At 39.8% G+C, this 23,117-nt stretch overlaps 1 protein-coding gene across 1 annotated transcript in view; it reads left to right on the top strand.

The window, feature by feature from the left end:
* The window catches only part of LOC126176176 (uncharacterized), a 127,091-nt gene extending 105,245 nt beyond the window's left edge, over window positions 1-21,846 (top strand). The window contains exons 9-15 of the mRNA XM_049923317.1: window positions 3,268-3,390; window positions 3,741-3,878; window positions 12,269-12,373; window positions 14,212-14,364; window positions 20,425-20,547; window positions 20,632-20,733; window positions 21,519-21,846. Of these exons, the coding sequence (XP_049779274.1) occupies window positions 3,268-3,390; window positions 3,741-3,878; window positions 12,269-12,373; window positions 14,212-14,364; window positions 20,425-20,547; window positions 20,632-20,733; window positions 21,519-21,647 (873 nt within the window). The 3' untranslated portion in view covers window positions 21,648-21,846. The remainder of the gene's footprint in view (window positions 1-3,267; window positions 3,391-3,740; window positions 3,879-12,268; window positions 12,374-14,211; window positions 14,365-20,424; window positions 20,548-20,631; window positions 20,734-21,518) is intronic.
* Window positions 21,847-23,117: the final 1,271 nt, after the last annotated feature.

The raw sequence follows: 23,117 nt of genomic DNA, 5'->3' as shown, positions 1-23,117 counted from the left end.
TCGATGGAGGACTTGTCAGGCATACATTCAGGCCCGAGAAGCGGTTGTACACGCCAGTCTTCAAAATAGGTTAACCATTCATCACCACATGTGGACAGTCGTAGCCCTGTTGAATTATGGAATTTGAAGCTCCCTGCAGGAGCGAAAATATCTGAGGTTCTACAGTTCCCCAATGCAGAGGTTCCTGTTGAGATTGCCCTCAGTAAAAAGGAGGCAAGATTGCGTGTTGTAACTAACGACACCCCATAATCATTAGACTCGTCAGGCAAGTCATGTCATCGAACGATGCAGTCTACCCTGTTGTGTTCACCATAGTGGAGTGTAACGTGTAAGTGGCCATCACTGCAGGAAACTAAGTGGGACTCTTCCAAAGACACTACATTCTGTCATTCAACATGTCAATGGCAACATTCACAAGATCATTGCAGTCTGAGACGATGGTGGTTTCTGGTCAGTGGAAGCCGACGCAATGGCTTGCACACCACGAGTCCAGCCCCCAGCAGATGCATCGAATCGTCAACACAGATGTATCTATATACATTGTAGTACTCCGACAACAAGCCAACTCTGTAGACAAAGCTGTTATGTCTGCCAAGATGATGCGGACAATATGGTGGTCTCCTGCGCAGTGGTCACATAGTACTCACTCTTCACTGTGTGACCCTCTTCTATCCACTGCTCCCTATACACATGACTGTCACAGCAGTGTGCCTTGTGAGAACCACAGTATCTTAGAACAATAAGCCTGTTACCGAGAAACTACTCATTCTGCTCCATCCGAACTCGCTCACATGCTGATAAAATGCCCTTTGACATCAATTAGGCATACCAGCAGCATTTAATTACATTTTCCACTTTGTTTGACAGCATTGCACCAGCTGGGTCTAGTGTAACACTGACATGAACAGAGACACAAAAGAGGACACTGTTGGGCCTAAAAGCCCACCATACCTCCTCAATTTTAGTCACTTTTTACCATTCCACTGTTCTACACATCCTCCGATTTTGAAATGATTCAGACCATTACTTCTGGATGTTGCAATTTTCACAAACAGTAGTGTAGTCTCGTAATATTTAATTTCATCGTTATATCTGAGACAATGCTCGGCAACAGCTAATTTGCTTGGTTGTTTTAGTCACAAGAGTCACTGATTCAGATGTTTCACGGTTTCCTTAAATAGCTCAAGTGCTGGCATGATTCATTTTAACACAATTGATTGACTCTGCCTACCTAATACAGTAAACTACTGTGTTGTTCAAACCATCAGTCGGATTGAGACAGGCTTTACTCCTTTATATATATATAATAGAAGGAAACATTCCACGTGGGAAAAATATATCTAAAAAGAAAGATGATGAGACTTACCAAACAAAAGCGCTGGCAGGTCGATAGACACACAAACATACACACAAAATTCTAGCTTTCGCTACCAACGGTTGCCTCGTCAGGAAAGAGGGAAGGAGAGGGAAAGACGAAAGGATTTGGGTTTTAAGGGAGAGGGTAAGGAGTCATTCCAATCCCGGGAGCGGAAAGACTTACCTTAGGGGGAAAAAAGGACGGGTATACACTCGCACACACACACACACACACACACACATATCCATCCGCATATACACAGGCTTAACCTTTAGTCCCACGCCTAAATTCAACCACACTGCCCTGGTTAAAGATCTCCTCTCATTCACCCAGAACCTCAACTGGAAATATCACTTCACTACCCAAACACAGCCCCCAAATACTAGACCCAGTGTTGAGCCCTGTCTAGAAAAGTTCCGACCACCTTCTCAAAGGGATCCTCCTCCCCTCCCCCAAAACCATCCCTTGCAGATATTTCAGTAATTCCTCACATCCAGTGTTGCCTCCCAGTCCTTCTTGAAGAACATCCCGACAACCCCCAACATCACCCCAGCTGATTCCCGTGCCATTAAGGAGCTGAAAATAGACCACTCTATTGTCATCCTCCCGGCGGATAAAGGCTCCACAACTGTCGTACTTGACCGTGTGGAGTATGTGGCAGAAGGACTGCGTCAACTCTCCGACACCTCAACCTACAAAGCTGTTACCCAGGATCCCATTCCCTCTATTGTAATAGACTGAGCTGCAGAAAATCCTAAAAATCCAAGGTCCCTCACAAGGCCTCACAACAGCTTCCATAGACTTACTCACTCCACCTGAGCCACGTACCCCTACCTTCTTCTACCTGTTACCCAAAATCCACAAAGAGAACCATCCTGGCCGTCCCATTGTAGCAGGCTTCAAAGCCCCAACCGAACGTATCTCAGCTCTGGTAGACCAGCACCTCCAACCTATCACCCGCAGACTCCCATCCTACATCAAAGACACAAACCACTTCCTAGAACGCCTCAAATCCATTCCCACTCCTCTCCCACCTGAAACCTTTCTTGTCACCATAGATGCTACATCCCTTTACACAAACATCCCACATACCCATGGTCTCTCTGCCCTTGAGCACTACCTCTCCCAACGCCCACCCGAAGATCTTCCAAAAACCTCGTTCCTTATCACACTTACAAACTTCATCCTCACCCATAATTACTTCACTTTTGAAGGCCAGACCTACAAACAAATCAGGGGAACGGCCATGGGAATCAGGATGGCTCCGTCCTATGCCAACCTCTTCAGTCACAAGCAGCTGCTTGTGTCTGTGTATGTGCGGATGGATATGTGTATGTGTGCGAATGTATACCTGTCCTTTTTCCCCCTTAGGTAAGTCTTTCCGCTCCCGGGATTGGAATGACTCCTTACCCTCTCCCTTAAAACCCACATCCTTTCGTCTTTCCCTCTCCTTCCCTCTTTCCTGATGAAGCAACCGTTTGTTGCGAAAGCTTGAATTTTGTGTGTATGTTTGTGTTTGTTTGTGTGTCTATCAACCTGCCAGCACTTTCGTTTGGTAAGTCACATCATCTTTGTTTTTAGATATATTAGATATATTTTTCCCACATGGAATGTTTCCCTCTATTGTAATATAATTAGTTTTGCAGATGTCATCAGTATTTGAAGTGTAGGTGCTTTACAAAAAATTTTCTGGAACATTTACTTGCCTCAGAGAGAGTGTGTGTGTGTGTGTGTGTGTGTGTGTGTGTGTGTGTGTGTGTGTGTAAAACTCAACACGTTAAAGCATATTTTATTATATTGTTTATCACAATAATTTAACAATATAAATGTAGAAAAACCAGCTTAATTGTCTCCCAGACTACCCATAAGACTGATTTCTTGCTTAACTGAAAATGTACCATATTTTTCAGGGAGCAGCTTCAATGCTGTTATCGAATCTTGAGAAGGAAAAGGAAATTCTTCGCATTTTCCTTAGGGTTTCCCAAATGGAAAATGCTGTATTGAGACGCATGAATCTCAACTCTTTCTTAATGGTGAGTAACACATCATTCATTTTTATCTTTATTTATGGGTAGAAGTCTCTGATGCAAAACACAATATGAACTTAAAAACTTATAGATTCTTCCAAACTGAAAAATTGAAATTTGTCACAAGTGATCAGTACTGAGAAAATACATCAAAAGCCTTTACAAACATCATTTTATATGTTCTAATTATATGTCTGTGGCATATTAGTAGACTGCCAAGGTGTAAAATCAGCCAGAGAAAATTTTTCAGCTAATGGTAAATGTACCTGATTTGACTATGTTACTTAGACACAATTTTTGTTTGTATGTCATTGTTTTCTACATGTTAAGGTACTTATACTATCTCTTACTTTTAGGTACCAGTGCAGCGAGTTACCAAATATCCCCTGCTTTTGGCACGGCTATACAAATTGACTCCTGCACATCATGAGGGAAGAGAACTGCTCAAGCAAGCTCAGCATAAGATTGAGTTGCACCTTGAGCATATCAATTCAGTGAGTATACATACTGTTGTACTTGATATGACAATATCAATGAAAATAAAGAATGTGTAAAAACATGTTTTTGTACTGATATAGCATGAGCTGTATCATCAGTCCACAGAAATTATCGAGTGTGCTAGTTAGTAATGATTTCAGAAGTAAGAATAGAGCTTTTGAGAAATCAGAGCTGCTCAGGCATGACCAGACAGACGTTGTAATTACTTGAAACCTTACCTTAACTGGATGGGGCTAATTGTGAGTACATAATGTACTACAATCCTTGGCTTCCCTTGATAGATTTTTATTTGCTGTACCTCAGTACTCCACTGACTGACAATTACACTAGTCTTGTTTCTCCATCATATTTAGAAGGCAACTACTGCAATGTAAAACTTGAGCTTTTAGTTGTTGAAGAAATGTTAACAGGTGATAAAGTAAGCTGAATTCTGGTTGTTTGAACAGCCAGCAGCAAACATTCATTTCTGGAAAAAATGAATGATTTATGCCAGAAACTCAAGATTAGTATGCCATGAATTACATAAATGAACAAAGTAAGAGCATATGGACTATCAGACCAATTGTGTGATTGGATTGAGGAGTTCTTAGATAACAGGACGCAGCATGTCATTCTCAATGGAGAGAAGTCTTCCGAAGTAAGAGTGATTTCAGGTGTGCCGCAGGGGAGTGTCATAGGACCGTTGCTATTCACAATATACATAAATAACCTGGTGGATGACATCGGAAGTTCACTGAGGCTTTTTGCAGATGATGCTGTGGTGTATCGAGAGGTTGTAACAATGGAAAATTGTACTGAAATGCAGGAGGATCTGCAGCGAATTGACGCATGGTGCAGGGAATGGCAATTGAATCTCAATGTAGACAAGTGTAATGTGCTGCGAATACACAGAAAGATAGATCCTTTATCATTTAGCTACAAAATAGCAGGTCAACAACTGGAAGAAGTTAATACCATAAATTATCTGGGAGTACGCATTAGGAGTGATTTAAAATGGAATGATCATATAATGTTGATCGTCGGTAAAGCAGATGCCAGACTGAGATTCATTGGAAGAATCCTAAGGAAATGCAATCCGAAAACAAAGGAAGTAGGTTACAGTACGCTTGTTCGCCCACTGCTTGAATACTGCTCAGCAGTGTGGGATCCATACCAGATAGGTTTGGTAGAAGATATAGAGAAGATCCAACGGAGAGCAGCGCGCTTTGTTACAGGATCATTTAGTAATTGCGAAAGCGTTACGGAGATGATAGATAAACTCCAGTGGAAGACTCTGCAGGAGAGACGCTCAGTAGCTCGGTACGGGCTTTTGTCAAAGTTTCGAGAACATACCTTCACCGAAGAGTCGAGCAGTATATTGCTCCCTCCTACGTATATCTCGCGAAGAGACCATGAGGATAAAATCAGAGAGATTAGAGCCCACACAGAGGCATACCAACTATCCTTCTTTCCACGAACAATACGAGACTGGAATAGAAGGGAGAACCGATAGAGGTACTCAAGGTACGCTCTGCCACACACCGTCAGGTGGCTTGCGAAGTATGGATGTAGATATAGATGTAGATGTAGAAGTATGTGACATGTGAGAAATGAGAAAGTCAGTAATGGTTCTAAGTAAAGTTAGGAGGATACCATGAAAGTAATTTCATCACAGAATCAGAGCTTTGGCTATGAAACTGAAGCCTTGGAGACATATGAGCACAATGACTCCTAGCAAGAAATATTCAATGACTTTGCAAAAAATGCACGTTAAATGGGGTAAAACTGGGAAAAATAACACTAATGAACTACATATTCGTGGGAATTCCAGCTAGGAATGCTCATAGGAAGAAGCAGAACACTAGTAAAAGTGATTAGAACACACTTCATTACTAAACACAGACAAACAAATAAACACGTGTGCATGGTACAGCTGTTGACAACAAACTAGCTCATTCAAAGACATGCTCCTCGTGGGAAGCTAAACTTAGTGCCAAAGAGTCTTGTTCTCTAATATTTTATATCATCGATGGTGAGGTCCCTACGGAGCACCCACCCCACCCAGCCTTCCCCCAGGAGCCCTAAGCAGAAGCAGGAGGTCACCGGAGGTTGCAGATGCTGACTTTTTTTCCACAGTTCTGCATGACCAAACATCCAATGGCTGGCTGCAGTGCAGTACACAGCTCCCCTTTTTAGGACAGGTGGCATGAGTAAAGGAGAGGGGAGGGGGGGGGGGTCATCAGGGATGACTTTAGTTGGATTGCTGGTCAGCACTGAGCTTATGAAATTGTAGTGGCAGAGTGCTCAGCTATGCTGAGCCATGGGGCTGACTTTAGTATTCTTAGTTGCATGCTGTGTTGTTTCACTCTCCAGACTAAAGCTGGTAGCTCTGTAGTCATTGCTGGCTGTACCAGAAAGACAAAATCTGCCAGTAAATTGAACATCCTGTAAAATCTCTGCTGAAGAGGCATGGAGGTCTTCTTTGAACACAGAATGCACACCTAAAAGAAGCCAGGGTAAGTAAACTGTCCAGTGGCCCCTCAACACATAAGTGCTGGTGTGACTGTTTGAGGTCAGCGTTCCACCAAACCATAGCTCTGTGGATCGTATACTGTGGTGCAGAAGCAATGGATGCCACAAAGATAGTTTGGAGAATAGAGCAGACTCAAAATTGGTGGCCTTGGTTGGTAGTGATGGATGACGGGCAGCCAGAATGTTATATACACAATTGTGCAAATGCCCTCGCTGTTGTTTACACCATTGTGTCTGGCAAGGGTGTTGCTGCAGTCCAGCAGGTGATGTGATTGATTGCAGAAAGAACACACTGTAAAGCTTCCAAATTTAGTAAGGGGCCGACTAGGTCGAGCTGTACACATTGTAATTGGTCATTGGGTATTTTATATTGCATGTGTTTTGGCTGTACATGTTGACCAGTCTTGCTGCACTGGCAAGCTGTCCAGAGTTTGCAGTCTTACTTCACATCTGGTCAGACAATTGGTCCGTAACAAGTTTAGTAGTGAGGTGTACACCTGAGTACGACAGTTCATGCAGTATATCAAAAATAGGCTTTGTCATAGTGAGTGATTGAGGCTAATGGGCAGAAGCAGTTCTGTGACAAGTCACACAAGAACTGTATGGAGGAATCAGGAATAGTGAACCATTCAAATCAAATAGTTATAGTGTCTTGTAGGGGACTGCAGATGTGTGAATCCTTCTGTTGGGCCTTGGTGCATTTGTTACACAAGTTGACACAGAAAAACAGGAACATTTCCACAATCCAATAACACTAGAAGTGATGAAGGAAATAAATTGCATTCATAGTAATTGAAACCTTTCAACTTTGTCATTTATGAAACATTGATGGCATTTATCATTTTTTTTTTTTTTAATATATCCCTAATATGGCGTTCTTCTGTAGAAATACATCCGTGAAATCTGCAGTTGAGAATCCTCATTGACCACAGCAACATCTGAGCTGGGATACTGTGAATTGCATCTGTAAGTCTCTGTTTTAACTCGTCCCAGGTTTTTCATCGAGTCGTATTGACTTTGCTCTTGAGGTAACCCCACAAGAAATAATCAAAACGGATAAGTATGGCGATCTTGGGGGCCAGGGAATATTACCAGATTGTGAGATCACACGCTTGCCAAACAGTTCTAGCACATATGCCATTGATTTCCGTGCAGTGTGTGATGTCGCTCCATCCTGTTGAAACCAGGCTTCTTGAATGTTTGGAACATTGTTCAATGCAGGACTAATGAAAGTTTGTAACATCTCCAAGTAATGATCGGCATTGACAGTTATTGTGGTTCCCTGTTCATCTGTGAAAAAATACAGTCCAATAATCCCATGTGATGAAACACCACACCATACTGTCACTTTACTAGCGTGTAAAGGGCGCTCATGAACGTCATTAGGATTTGTGTTTGGCCAGTAACAGTTGTTCTATTTATTCCTATAACCTATGAGATGGAAATGTGCCTCATCTGATATCCACAATTTGTTTAGAAATTCACTGTCATTGTTTATTTTTGTTATCATTTGTCTACAGAATCCTAATCATAACTGGTAATCATTGTCCTTCAGTTGTTGCACCATCTGTAGTTTGTACACTTGAGGACAAATCCAGTCTCTTCAAAGTTATTAATCCAACATTTTATCACATGTTTTGAAGGAATGGCATTATGTTATCCTAAACTATAAAAACATTGAAACTCCCTCTGAGCCATACCAAACCACCATTGTTTTTATAAAAGATTTTTATGGCTAACACACACTGTTGTCTGTTCCACTGATCCATGATTAGTGAAATGGCGGACTGTTAACTCACTAACTGCTACGAACCCACAGTGCTGCCACCTGCCCATGGCTGCCACTACTCATTTCAAACATTCCCATTATTCTGTGCCACACTGTAGTTGATGTCTGCTGATAGTGCATTGTTTGTGTACCTGAGATACTGAATATTGGTAGCAAACTGTGCAATGTAATCAAGATGGTGGAAATGGTGTGGAGAATGTGGAGAACAGTCCTTTGCTAGATTACGTATGCAATTTGTCAGTGGTCAATAGTCCATGTAAATAGCGAGTAGTCTACCCTTGATGACTTCCTTAAAGTGTTGCACTGCTTAGTATACTGTAAGCAGCTCTCTACCATAAGCTGACCTCTTATGATGAGACAAGGTTAACTACTGTGAGAAGAAGGGTAACAATAGTTGCTCGCCTGCAACTGTTGTTGAAGCACAGCTCCAATCGCAGTGCCAGTCAAGTCAGAGGTAACTGCCAAGAGAGCTACTGTGGCTGGATGGGCTGATATTGTAGTGCGTAATAAGCTGAGCTTAATTTGGTCAAATGTTTGAAGAATTTGAGGAGTCCAAGTGAGAGCCTACTTGAAGCATGTGTTTTTGCCACTTGGGGCAAGTGATGCCTGTAGAAATTAATCGTGGGCAGTTGTCTCCATAACTCATGATAAATCCTGTCCCATAGAAGCTGGTGGAAAGGTTCATGTGTTGAGTTGGAGGTTGAACCTCATTTCGACTAACAGAGTGACCCAGGGATGTTGCACAGGGCTATCAAAGTTGGCACTCGTTGTCGTTCATCTCTACATTGAAATGTTCAAGAGTTTCAAAAATGAGTGTAATATGATCCTCACGTTCTTCCAGAAATACTAAAAGAAAACTAAAATATCATCCAATTATGCATAACAGCATGGAAATTTGAAGAGAATGTCATCAGTGAAGTGTTGACATGCTTGGCCTGCACTTTTCAAAACAAAAGGCATGAACAAAAATTCACAGAGCTCCAACAGTGTTATTATAACTGATTTGGATATGTCTTCAGTAGCTATGGGAATTTGCAGGCAAACATTTTACTGTCTAGAACACCAAACGTGAAAGTACCTGCTAAGGTATGAGAAAAGTCTTGGAACTTCGGTATCAGGTAACTATCAGGTACCATGTGAGCATTGAGGACCCAATAATCACATAATCTGTACATTCCATCTTTCTTGGAAACTAAGTGTATGGGTGAATCCCACATATTATCAGAATGCCTGATTATACCAACTTGCAGTAACTTAGCTGCTCATAGTCAGCCTGATGCCAGTCTGCTTGCTTTGTGGCAGACCAGCAGACCTGGTATAGTATTGATTTTGTGCATGGTGTCATATCTAAGGCTTCTGTGTTTAAGGGTCACCTGTGATATCTGGGGAACATGGGGGCATACACGACAGATGCATGCACACTGTTTGAAAAGTTCACTATACTGACCAGTATTTGTGATAAGTCGTGTGGCATGTCCCAACTGTATGTGTGTGTGTTATCTGTGTTATCTGCTGGTGTCACCCTGGGTATTTGGAGATGGTGATTCCATTCCTGCTGTAAGTGCCACAGGTAAGAATGTGCAGAATCCAGTTCACGTCCTACCAAAAGTATTGTGGTGTGCAATTCAAGATTCTCGTTGCATTGCTGGAGCCTCTCCTTTTCCACTTCTTCATATCTCATAATCAGCTTTTGTATTTCTGAGTCTAAAGTCCAATGGTCATTAAACAGTTGGAGATGGGAGTCATGTGTAGACTGAGGAAAGCTCTTTCAGAAAAGTCTCCTCTGGAAATGCCTATGGATGCAGTGATGGGAAGCTGGTACTGTGGGGTACTGACCCTTCAATATTGGTTTGCCTGAGTATACTTCATGTTAGGTCTTGGGAAACATGAATTTGAGGCAAAAATCCATGCCGAAGGTTGGTTCTCAAATATTTGCAACCCCAAACATGTACAACCAGAAATTGCTGGGGAATTTCTTGTGCAGATCGAGGTGCATAGTGTGCATGACAGTCCCAAAAAGTCTGATATGAGTGACATTAGCATTATGTAGATGTATATCAGGATCATTAACTCCATTGGTGGTTTCTCTCTGGGAATGGTGCTCACTTCTGAGCTAGTGTCAATCAGGAAGTATTGATTTGTTGAGTCATCCAACATGTACAGTCTCGTACTGTCACTCAGAAATGGAATACAACTAGTTTGGCTCATGTGTTATAACCACAGGTGACTTAAATGAGTACAGCATTCCAGATAATCTATGACAGACCACATCTTTGCATCTGGGTGGTTGCACAGTGTGGAGCAGTTGCATGCTGTGCTGGTAAAGCAAGTGTGAAACCAACACAGTCATTGTCACATTGACTCGTGTCTGAGGAATGGCATTGTCGGCCATGGACATGGCCATCACAGGTGGCTGAAGGTCATGGCCCCCCTGGTGGAGGTTAGTGATGTTACACTCATGACTGTATGTAACTGCATGGGCTGCATCAACTGCTTGTGGCTGCGGGCAGTGTGTCATGCTTGGAATGTACTGGCAGAAACATTGTGGTCTGTCTCATCTGTGTATTGTCATTGCTGTAGGAGAGCAAAAGGCCTATCAGCCACGACAAATTTGCATTCTATCATTTTGCTATTGTGCAAGATCATTGACAACTGTATCTGAGGTGGTAGTTTGAAAAGCCACAGCATGCAGTCTGGCACAAGAGTCGAATCGACTGATGTACAGAGATGTCTCCAAACTGGAGGTGTCCTGTTGCCCAATTTTTCCTCATAAATTACTTGTTCAAAAATGACTCTAAGCACTATGGGACTTAACATCTGAGGTCATCAGTACCCTAGACTTAAAACTACTTAAACCTAACTAACCTAAGGACATCACACACATCCATGCCTGAGGCAGGATTCAGACCTGTGACCAAACAGTTCCAGACTGAAGCTCCTAGAACAGCTCGACCACAGTGGCTGGCAAATTACTTGTTGCAGTTGGTGCTCTGGCCTCTTGGCAGGTCAATGGAGCAATGCTGCCTTCGCAGTGTCAGAGTTGCTGTCCACCAGAGATGCTTGTATGACATCGATGATGATGTGGGCTTGACCCCACATGTTGTGTGATAGGACTACAAGCCTAGGAGTATCCTTGAATATGCCATGGGTGTGTAGTGTGAAGGTGATGGTCATGAATCATGTTTCTGGATGCTCCAGTTGAGAGAGTGGTATTTAGGGTGAAAACTTGATTGTATATATGCTCCACTGAAATTTTGACATTGACCTGCTGGGACATGTGGTCTGAGAGCAACAGCAGATGGGATCCTTGGGACCACATCCAGCATGGATGGCAACCCAAGAATCTTCTTGTGTGACCCAACTATCTGAACCCTGCAAGAGGTTATGAACAGGTTCGTCTGGCTTGTGCCTGACACGTATGGACCAGTAAAATCACATGAGGCTATGCTGTGTAGACCTGAAATAGTTGGTGGAATATTGTCTTGTGTTTTTGAAGAAAATTAAACTAATTACCGGTATTGCCAAGGAGGTCAAAAGTCCTTACACATGGCATTTGCACATGTTCATCATTGTTGTAATTGATGGTAGAAGAGCACTTTGGTGTTTAACACGCAATGTAGGCTGATCCCGATGGTAAAAACATTATGCAAGTCACTGTGGGAGTCACCAATTGTCTTAAGTTGTTCATAAAAGTGGTATTCGTGGGACAGATCCATAGTTGAAGTGAACACAGTCTGATGAATTCACTTAATATGTTGAAGTAGCTGCTGCTGTTCATTGCGGGTTCATTGCTGTCAGAATTCCAGCTAGGAAGAAATGCCCGCAGCAAGAAACAGAAAACCAGTAAAAGCAATTAACACATGCTGTATTACTAAACACACAAATACAAAGATATGTATGTGCATGACACAGTTTGTAAGATTCTCTGTAGCTCTGTACTTAATTTTCTCTTGTGAAAGTACAGTTAAGTCTTTAAACAAATGATCCCTTGGCTTTTTAAAAACTATTATGAACTAATAATCTTAAGAGGTAAGTTGCCATCAATAACAACATGATGATGTCTCATCATATTAATTTTCATTTCAGGAAGCAAAGGACATCAGCACCATGAAACTTTGGAGACGTATATCAATAATCAATGGGCGAAGATTGAGCAGTGAAAGTGACATGATTAATATTAAACTCAGAAAGGTAAGCATAGTGAAAACCATATCACAGTTATAAAACAAAAATGGTAATCTATTAAAGATACATGAAGACTGCTACTATTTCAAATAGAATAAATTAAATGGTTTGAACATACTAGCCCATATGAAAGAAGTACTCATGCAGTGAACAATACAGATCCTGTTATAACTACATGAACCTCCTGACAATCATGTAATACAAGTGCATATATAGTATACTTAGTAAAGTGGGATATTTTTACAATACAATTTCATGTTCAGTTGGATCTATTAGCTTTATGGAATGACGTCCAAGTTGATTTCCAGAGTTTCCTATGTAAACTTTAAAATGCACTGTCAGTGTTTATTCTTTGGCTGCACTTTTGTCATTCTTAATAAAAGACAGAGACTGTAATTTTTTACTCACCTTTTCTTCATGCCATGTAAATTATATGTGATGAATGCAGACCTTATGTGGGTACTCTTTTGTTATCAGATGTAATTGGAGAAACATCTGTGGCCCACCAAAATCTAAATTTTATGAATGTTCGAGTCTCTGTTAGCAGACAAAAGGCTAGTTTTCAGTGTATCTAATCAATCAAATGGATGATGATCAGCAATGTTGTTATTTTACTTCTGCTGGTATGGAGAATAAGACAACTAAGAATGACAAAAAATAAAAATGTGTTATTTGATGAGTAGTTTTTCAATATCTGTATAAAAAATAATTGTAAAGACATTAGCAACTGATATATTTTCATATTAAATAACAGATATACATGCCATATGCTCTCTGTTTGCCCCAAAATAATGTCTGGATATGCAGACTAGATTTCTGTTGCTTACTGAAGTAACATTCCCATACATCGAAGAAGAGTGGCAAGAAAATATTTGGCTACATTTGTTTAATTTGTGCTTTCATGCCATATAGGTATGCAGTTCAACTGCTGACTGATAGTGTAATCACATAGCAGATTATTGATTACCAGGTTTTGTGTGCAATAACATGTTTCACTAAGAAAGTAAGTTGCCATGCAGTACTGTATCTACTCTGAGTATTTATGTAATCTTTTATTTTTTTCTTACTTGAGAAATATAGTTAAATTACTTCCTCTGTTACACTCGTTATCAGCCCCTAAACTGTAGGCATCTCTTGTAGACTCTCGATTTTAAAAATTGTCATTGCTTTATAGCTCCTCTTATTTCTTATGTGACTGCATTTGTAAAAATATTAAAAAATACTTTTGTTCAGAGTATTCATTTTGTTGTAAAATTTCACGAAACATGTCTAAAGATGGAATACAGATAAATGTATGCCCTTGACAAAGATCTGAAATACTCCCTTGCTCCTGTCAGGATCATCAGTTCTGAAAAACTTGTCATTTCTCTGCTGTTTTACCCATGTGTTTTCTATTCCTCCTCCACCTTTGTAACACATAGTAAATTTGCTTGTTGTTTACTTCTTGACACCTATTAGTATGATGTTCATAATATCTTCCAGTAATAACTGCTATAGTTATAGTTTTTGCTTACAGCTTAGAAAATTTTAATTGTTTAGTTTCTCATTCAGACTGTATTAAAAGTTTTCAAACAGTGTTATCACTTACGCTAGTATGAAAATGTTACAGTAATTTTTATAGACAGAGTTGTTCCTATCTTCTCTATAGCAGCAGCATGTCAGTGAGAGAAATTTGCCGTTAAATTCTCATCAGTTTCCAAAAGCATGTAAAACACAGTAAAATTGCATGATCCTAGGTAGTTGAAATGATCAGTGGCACTTTTTAATTATACTTTGATTTTTTCCAGTTCATCTTTTGTGCCTCAACTCAGAGTTCTCATAACAAATATTTCTGTGTTTTCTAGATGGCTCTTGAAGTGTTGGAGTGGAACCATGAAGAAGCAACATTTTCCATGGAAGGAAAGCTTTTATACACAAATCCTACAGACAATAATTGGAGAAAAGGCCGAACAATCAAACTGAATCCTATCAATGCTCTTCTAGTTACCAAAGGAAAGGTAATTGGAGGATAATGTTTTTATCTAAAAAAATACTTGTAGTAGTAGTTTACAAAACCACACTACACTAATATAATTTATATGAATGTACAGTTGCATATAATGCATCATTACTTGTGCCAATTTGCTGCCCATGTGTACTTAGCATCTCACCTACCATCTTAGGATACACATTATGATAACAGTGTTAAATATCTTGACATCTTCACAGCATACTGAACACTCAACATTTCAAGATTGTGACCAGTTGCCGTCTATTTCCATGCACAATATTTCAACTGGGCACTTGCCAATCATCTCAAACTGAGTCCCATGAAGATGGCTGGCAGGTGCACAGTTAAAATATGTGCTAGAAAGTAGATGACAAACACCACTTCAAAATTTTTATCTTTTTTAATAGAACGGTCATCACACTATTCCATGACCCTGTAACTATGGACACATTTCCCTTGATTTTGGTGGCAGATATATTACTGCTAGGGACACAAAGGTCATTTTCTCTTCGCTTACCCACTACATTGGTACTACACTACTTGTATATAGGACTGGAGAGTTGAAGGCAGGATTAAATGTAAATGCACTATTGCTGTTGAGATCACAAGCTTATGTATTTGTGTTAACTTGAATTTATCTGTGTTATGGTCTTACTTTTCGGCACGGGATGTCCATGAGAGATGGAAATTGCCCTGTTTTATCGGCACTGTTTTTCCATTTTACTTCAGCAGCAGAATTCACCTGTTTATCTTCAATTCCTAGCCATCTAGAGATGTAGAAGTAACTTCAGATGTTCCCCACAGAACTGTGTTGAAATAATTACTGCTCATGTTGTATATAAATGACCTGGCAGATAATATTACCAGTAACATTAGCCTTTTTGCTGATGATGGTGTTATCTATAATGAAGTACTACTGAAGAAAATCTGTACTAGTATCCAGCTGATTTTTTTAAGATTCTGAGTGGTGCAAAGATCAGCAACTGCTTTATATGTTCAGAAATTTAGAAATTGTGGGTTTCACAAAACACAGAGCACAAGTATCTTGTGAGTACAATATGTATGAGTCACAACTGCCAGCCATGTCATATTAATATAAATATCTGAATGTAATAGTTTGTGGGGAAACAAAATGTTCTCATGTTATACAAAAACTTTGTTAACATAGGGCTTCATGATTCACAAATGCAGATGTGTTAGTGAGCCTTTGGAGTTTCATGCATTATGTAGCACTGACTTCTAAATGATCACATCACTCAGATAAGCACCACCTTTATCAGAGCACTCAAATGTAGATGAGCTATGAAGCTGCTACACAAAATGTTCTCCAGTACAGCAACAGGAATACCATCAACTTTTCTACAGGTGTTGGCCTCCAGTGCTTGGAGGTTTTCAGGGTGACTTTCACACACTCTGGACTTAAGATAAACAAAGAGGAATAAATCAGGAGCCATCAGACTGTGGGAGCCACATCAACAAAACAGGAGCCATCAGACCGTGGAAGCCACATCAACAAAACAGGAGATGAGAGATCTAGTTAACTGTTCAAGCAATTTGTCCATTGACAGATGTGCAGTGTGTGCTGTTGCACCATACTGTTGATGCCACGTGATTCTGCAGGAATGCTGCTGTTGTGCAAGGGTGACAAAATTCTGAATGATAGACACATGTCACTCAGAAGTCACAGTATTTTTGGGCTGTGTAACACCTTTTTGTGGACTTGCTGTACATTCTCAGTGTCCCAAAAATGGCAGTCTGCTTCTCAACTGCTCCTGACAATACAAAGTGGGACTCATCAGTCATCATCAAGCTCTCAACAATTCCTAGATTATCAGCCCATATTTCCAAAAATGTGTCACAAAACCAAATCTTGTATGTGGGTTTTAAGTGTTGCACTACCTGTGTCTTGTAAGGCCATGCTTGCAAATTTAGGTGTAAAGTGTACCATACACTGCCATAGCTGCCACATCTGTAATCTGTGGTGGAGTGTTCATTGAGGACTTGTTTGAACTGGTGCCTATTCATGGTCAAGGTACTCCCATGTCCTCACATTTCAGGACTGTCCAGGAGAGTTGCTACAATGCACTGACCCATACATGCATCACATAGCTCACCAATGACGTTTGGTATGGCCATGCGGAATGACTTGCGATGGTTTAATCTGCAGAAACATCATTACTATTGACTTCGTTTCAATGTAAAACTCAAACACATGGACAGAGTCTTGCACACTCAAAGTGTCCATTGTAACTGAATTTCCCACTCCCTTGCTTATAACTGAATTTCCCACTCCCTATTGAAATAAATAATATATCCATGTTCCTCAGTCCAGTAAGCCCAACAGAGCTCCTAAATACCATTAATTCACTGAAGAGTAAGTATTCAACTGGTATTAATGATATTCCAGATTATATTATAAAAATAACAGCAAGACAAATACTTTCACCTTTATTGGACATATGCAATTCATCCTTATCATGTGGTGTCTTCCCTCAGCAACTGAAAATGGCAAAAGTAATACCCCTATATAAAAAAGGTGATCATCAATGTATGGGTAACTATAGGCTTGTGTCCCTATTTTTTAAAATTATTGGAAAAGTGTTCCTTTCAAAACTAATTACATTCTTCAACAAGAATATTATTATTTCTGGATGTCAACATGGCTTCAGATCACAGAGATCAATTGAAACTGCCACTTTCAATCTGATAAACCATGTCTTAAATGCAGTGGACAACCACAGAAATATCTCAGGTTTATTCTTGGACCTAACAAAAGCTTTTGATGTGATTGATCATTCTATACTCCTGAGGAAGCTCGAATGGTATGGTGTAAGAGTTGTGCCAAATCAGTGGATTAAATCATATTTGGAATATCGCTCTCAGGTAACTGAAATTAAGTACATGGAAGGAAATGAACTCCAGGTACACCTTTCAGAACCATGTGGACTAAGTCATGGTGTTCCACAGGGCTCCATTTTAGGTCTCTTTCTTTTTTTGGTCTACATTAATGATTTCCCATCACACGTTGGGGATTCTGAACCAGTACTGTTTGCAGATGACACCAGTCTATTGATTGAAGGGAATAATGAAGAATATCTTACTGCATCTGCAAAAGATATTACAAAAGGAGTGTCTGAATGGTTTTCCAGAAACAGGCTAATACTTAATCCCCAAAAAATGGTACTCATGAATTTCCACACTGATCAAAATAAAAATCCGGCACAACCTGTAATATGTATAGATAGCCAAAATATTAGTGCTGTAAATGAAACTAAATTTCTTGCGATATATATCCAGGAAAATCTTAAATGGAACACTCATATCACAGCCCTAAATTCAAAACTAGCAAAAATGAGCTATGTGGTAAGAATTCTCTGCAACAGTACTAGTGCAGAAACAGTTAGGGCTGTATACTTTGCTCGTGTACGTTCAATACTGAAGTACGTTATCATTTTCTGGGGAAATGTACATCAGGCCATAACAAAAAATGGTTCAAATGGCTCTGAGCACTATGGGACGCAACTGCTTTGGTCATAAGTCCCCTAGAACTTAGAACTACTTAAACCTAACTAACCTAAGGAAGGCCATAACAGTTTTCAGGAAACAAAAGGCAATTATAATAATAGTGAAACAAGTGAGCAGCAGAAAATCATGCAAACCTTTCTTTAAAGATCTAAAGATCCTACCCCTTCCCTGCATTTATATACTGGAAATAGTCACACATGTCAAAAAAAAGCATACTGAGAAAAGAAAACCTTTTTCCTCAAAACAAAACTGTCCATGATTACAGTACCAGGTCAGACAATGACATACATGTTAATCATTGTAACACCACATTATGCCAAAAAGGTGTATATCATGCAGGAACAAAACTTTACAACAGATTACCAAGACATATAAAATCTCTTACTGAACTACAAAGCTTTAAAAAGTCTATGACATCCTACCTTCTGAAAAACTGCTGCTATTCAATCTCACAGTATCTTATGCAGGAAAAAAATGTAATTTGTATCTTTAATTGTAGAAATAAGTTATAAATATACAGTATTTCAAAAATTTGTAATTATTAACTGTATAGATCCAATTTGTCATAAAAATTTATAAAATGTATGTTTGACATTTGAAAATCCAATAGCTAAAACGATTTTTCTGTCCAATATCCTGCGTACAATATATGTACTTAAAAAGAGATTTATCTGGACAAATAAATAAATAAATCCTGCTAGCATGTCACTGGCTACCGTTGCATGCACCCACAGTCACAACGGCCAACTGAAAAGGGACATTCTTTCTGACTCACCCTGTATGATTATGAAAGTAGACTTTTCTTTTCAATCAGGTACAATAATAAAATTTTGATTTATGTTGAGTTTGCAATGTTAGTCTTTTAAGATATAGTGTGTGAGATTTAATGCACACATCAAAAAAAATTTTGCATCACCTTGGTTCCAAGAGTTCCGGAACCTGTACAGAAAATTGGAAAAGAGATTAACATAAATATCATTTCCGCCCTTTTTATTGCTCATGAAAACCACACATTGCATGTTGTACCACCCACACAATGAGACCTTTAGATGTGGTGGTCCAGATTACTGTACACACCGTTACCTCTAATACCCAGCAGCACATCCTCTTGCATTGAGGCATGCCTGTATTCGTCATAGCATGCTATCCACAAGTTCATCAAGGAACTGTTGGTCCAGATTGTGCCACTCATCAATGGCGATTCGGCGTGGATCCCTCAGTGTGGTTGGTAGCTCATGTTGCCCATAAACAGCCCTTTTCAATCTATCCCACACATTTTTGATAGGGTTCATGTCTGGTCTGGAGAACATGCTGACCACTCTAGTCGAGCAACGTCATTATCCTGAAGGAAGTCATTCACAATATGTGCACGATGGGGGCACAAATTGTCATCCATGAAAACAAATGCCTCGCCAACATTCCGCCAATATGGTTGCACTATCGGTCAGAGGATGGCATTCACATATTGTACAGCCATTACGCTGTCTTCTGGGACCACCAGCGGCGTACGTTGGCCCCACGTAATGCCACCCCAAAATATCAGGGAATCGGGTTTCCTCCCAACACGTCTCCAACGATTGTCTGGTTGAAGGCAAATGCAACACTCAGCTGAGTGAGGCACGTCATCGACAGTTCCTGTCTCTCTGTATCCCCTTCATGTCTAAACAACGTCACTTTGGTTCACTCCGAGATGCCTGGACACTTCCCTTGGGAATGACTGGAACTGATCGGCTCCCAGACCCTCTCCGTCTAATAGGCGCTGCTCATGCGTGGTTGTTTACATCTTTGGGCGGTTTAGTGACATCTCTGAACAGTCAAAGGGACTATGTCTGTGACACAATATCCACAGTCAACATCTATCTTCAGGAGTTCTGGGAACCGGGGTGATGCAAAACTTTTTTTATGCGTGTATTAAACACATTGAATGATGTGTGGCTGCCTGTAGTCACATCTGGTGCCTCTGCTGCATTGCCACTGGCCTGATGACTTCAATATACACCATTTCCCGCAATTAAAAAAAATTCCACAGTTATACTGAAATATTAAACCTCACTTTACTGAACAATGACTGTATATAGTATATAATTTGTTTGATGTAACTGCATAATGTCATGACAAGCTATTTTTGTCAGAGGTGTCCAGCCTTTTAGCTTACCTGTACCACATTCAAAGACAAGTATTTCTGGGCTGCACATAATATACTACCTTGATACTACAATAACCACTGGGGGGGAAGAATGGGATGGACCAGTGAGAGAATAGCATTGTCCAGTTCATATTGTAAATATTCAATTTAGCATAACTTACTATGAAAGAACCATTTTTTAAAATTTCTTTTGCTGATCATGTTAATGGAGGCTCACTTCTTGGACATCCTTCATTTATATTATTTGTATCATCCTAATAAGAACAGTATTTTGTAAACCAAAGATACTGTTCCATACTGCCTTTCCTGAATCTTTACATGAATTATTGTAAAATTGCTTTCCTTGTCAGAGGTAACATCTGAATCTTAACCATTTTATATGCATTTGTGTTGCAGCTGTCTGAGGAATATCAAATTGAGCCTCCTGATGATTTATTGATGTTTCCCCGCAAGACTGGGGTTCGTGAAGCCACCTTGTTACTTGTCAGAGAAAAGAGTGGCAGATATTCATTATTAAGGGTGAGTCAACTGTTTCACAGAAAAATTAATAAAAATTCTATATCTTCTAGTCCAAGCTCTAAAACAGTCTTTCTCTTTTGGCAGGATCCCCTGTTCCTTGACAAATGCATAGTATGTTGTGAGACTGATTGGGAAGACTACTTTGAAGTGCAAGAATTGGCATCTAAGGAAACCTTTATTTTCAAGGCAAGTAACTTCGTCCACTACCATGTATTTCATTTGACAAAATTTCATATTGAATGTGACTGTATAAAAAATGGTTCCACAGAAAAATGTTTCATCGGGCATTTCACTGTAAGTAGTAAGGATCACTTACAGCTAAATAACTTAAAGGAAGTTTTTTTCCTCTGTAGCCCGTTCTTTTATTTTTAAAATAAGCTTATTACTAAATAATGAAATAAAGTGTAACTTCTGGCCCTTTTACTTCACAATAAAAATTGTTATCTTTATATCATGTTACATTCCACACATCAGTTCAGGAAAAAAAGTAACATGTGAAGGCATTTCTAATACAAGTTACACACAACTGTAGCAGGTACAAGCATGCCTGTAACTATCACAGATGTGAAATCCATATGTGAAATTGAAAGAGTGGATCCTTCCAGCAACTGTGTACCAATACACACAACACATTAGAATCCATTAGCATGGCATGAATAACAATTTAAAATACGTTGTGCTCTATGGAACAATGACATATGGACTTCACATCTGTGATAGTTGTGCCCATAGCTACGATGGCTGTGTGAAGTTCTTACTAGAGATGTCATGTTTTTTTCTCTTAGTGATGTGTGGAATGTATCAGTACACCAGCATTTATTGTGATGTAGTTTGATAGATTAGCTAATAGCTAAATAATTAAGTAAAACAACAGCCTCCTCAGGAAAATGACATACTTTAGAAATTTGTAATATCTGTAGACCAGCTGATAAAAATTTATTGATAAATAATTTATTTTTCTTACTCCTCAGGGTGAGGATGGGGAAAGAACAAAGACATGGTACAGGACACTACAATGCCATGCCCAAGGGCTTGGCTCCTGGAGACGAAGGAGAAACGCCCTGGCTAACATCATAAATGGAATGGTTGCACGGGACTAGGTGCAACAGTCAACACTGTCTGCTGTGATATTTGGCACCGGTTTTCAGAAATGAAATGCCGTTATGGGATTTTTTTTCTGTGCTGTTAATGCATATGTATTCCTTCCTATCTTATAAATAGACAAATAACTTGTTGTAAGCTACTTTCCACTTTTCTGAAAAATGATGTACAAAGCATGTAAGTTACATATGTATAGATGAGTACAATGAAAATAAATTTATAATATTAAAAATATCTTTCACTTTTACACTTTATCTACATAGTTTAGTTTGAAGCCTTTTTTTAATCTGCGGAGAGAACTGTCCACTTCTCTAGACTAAATGTTAAATATCTGCAAATAAAAAATTCCCCCCATTCTTTGCCCAAAGAAACTATTTTAAAAGAAAAGCTGCCCCCAAATTGATATGTGCCATTTAAAGCATTCCAGTAGTCAACAAAAATATTTGTGAAAATAGACAGTAATATGATCCCAGCTAACAATAAAGGTCTGCAAATTGACATGATTTCAAACTGTAAGTATGTCTAATGAGATACTTAGCATTTCACATATTGATAAACAGCAAATAATCCAAACAAGTAAAAAATATAACTGCTAAAATTAAATCTGGGTGTAAAAGGTAATAAATCAGGGGTAATCAAAGCACAAAATAGGATAGTATGTGGTAATAGTAATGCTCAGTAGTAAAGAAAACATAAAGGAGTTATTGACTGACTCAACTAAAGTACAGGGCTCTTACAAATGATTGAAGCGATTTCATAAATTCACTGTAGCTCCATTCATTGACATATGGTCACGACACACTACAGATAGATAGAAAAACTCAAAGTTTTGTTCGGCTGAAGCCGCACTTCAGGTTTCTGCCGCCAGAGCCCTCGAGAGCGCAGTGAGAGAAAATGGCGACAGGAGCCGAGAAAGCGTATGTCGTGCTTGAAATGCACTCACATCAGTCAGTCATAACAGTGCAACGACACTTCAGGACGAAGTTCAACAAAGATCCACCAACTGCTAACTCCATTCGGCGATGGTATACGCAGTTTAAAGCTTCTGGATGCCTCTGTAAGGGGAAATCAACGGGTCGGCCTGCAGTGAGCGAAGAAATGGTTGAACGCGTGCGGGCAAGTTTCACGCGTAGCCCGCGGAAGTAGACGAATAAAGCAAGCAGGGAGCTAAACGTACCACAGCCGACGGTTTGGAAAATCTTACGGAAAAGGCTAAAGCAGAAGCCTTACCGTTTACAATTGCTACAAGCCCTGACACCCGATGACAAAGTCAAACGCTTTGAATTTTCGGCGCGGTTGCAACAGCTCATGGAAGAGGATGCGTTCAGTGCGAAACTTGTTTTCAGTGATGAAGCAACATTTTTTCTTAATGGTGAAGTGAACAGACGCAATGTGCGAATCTGGACGGTAGAGAATCCTCACGCATTCGTGCAGCAAATTCGCAATTCACCAGAAGTTGACGTGTTTTG

The sequence above is a fragment of the Schistocerca cancellata genome, chromosome 3 (genome assembly GCF_023864275.1).
Source record: "Schistocerca cancellata isolate TAMUIC-IGC-003103 chromosome 3, iqSchCanc2.1, whole genome shotgun sequence".
In the NCBI taxonomy this organism is placed as follows: domain Eukaryota; kingdom Metazoa; phylum Arthropoda; class Insecta; order Orthoptera; family Acrididae; genus Schistocerca; species Schistocerca cancellata.
The sequence above is the reverse complement of the archived record's forward strand: the minus strand, read 5'-3'. Positions and strand labels throughout refer to the sequence as shown.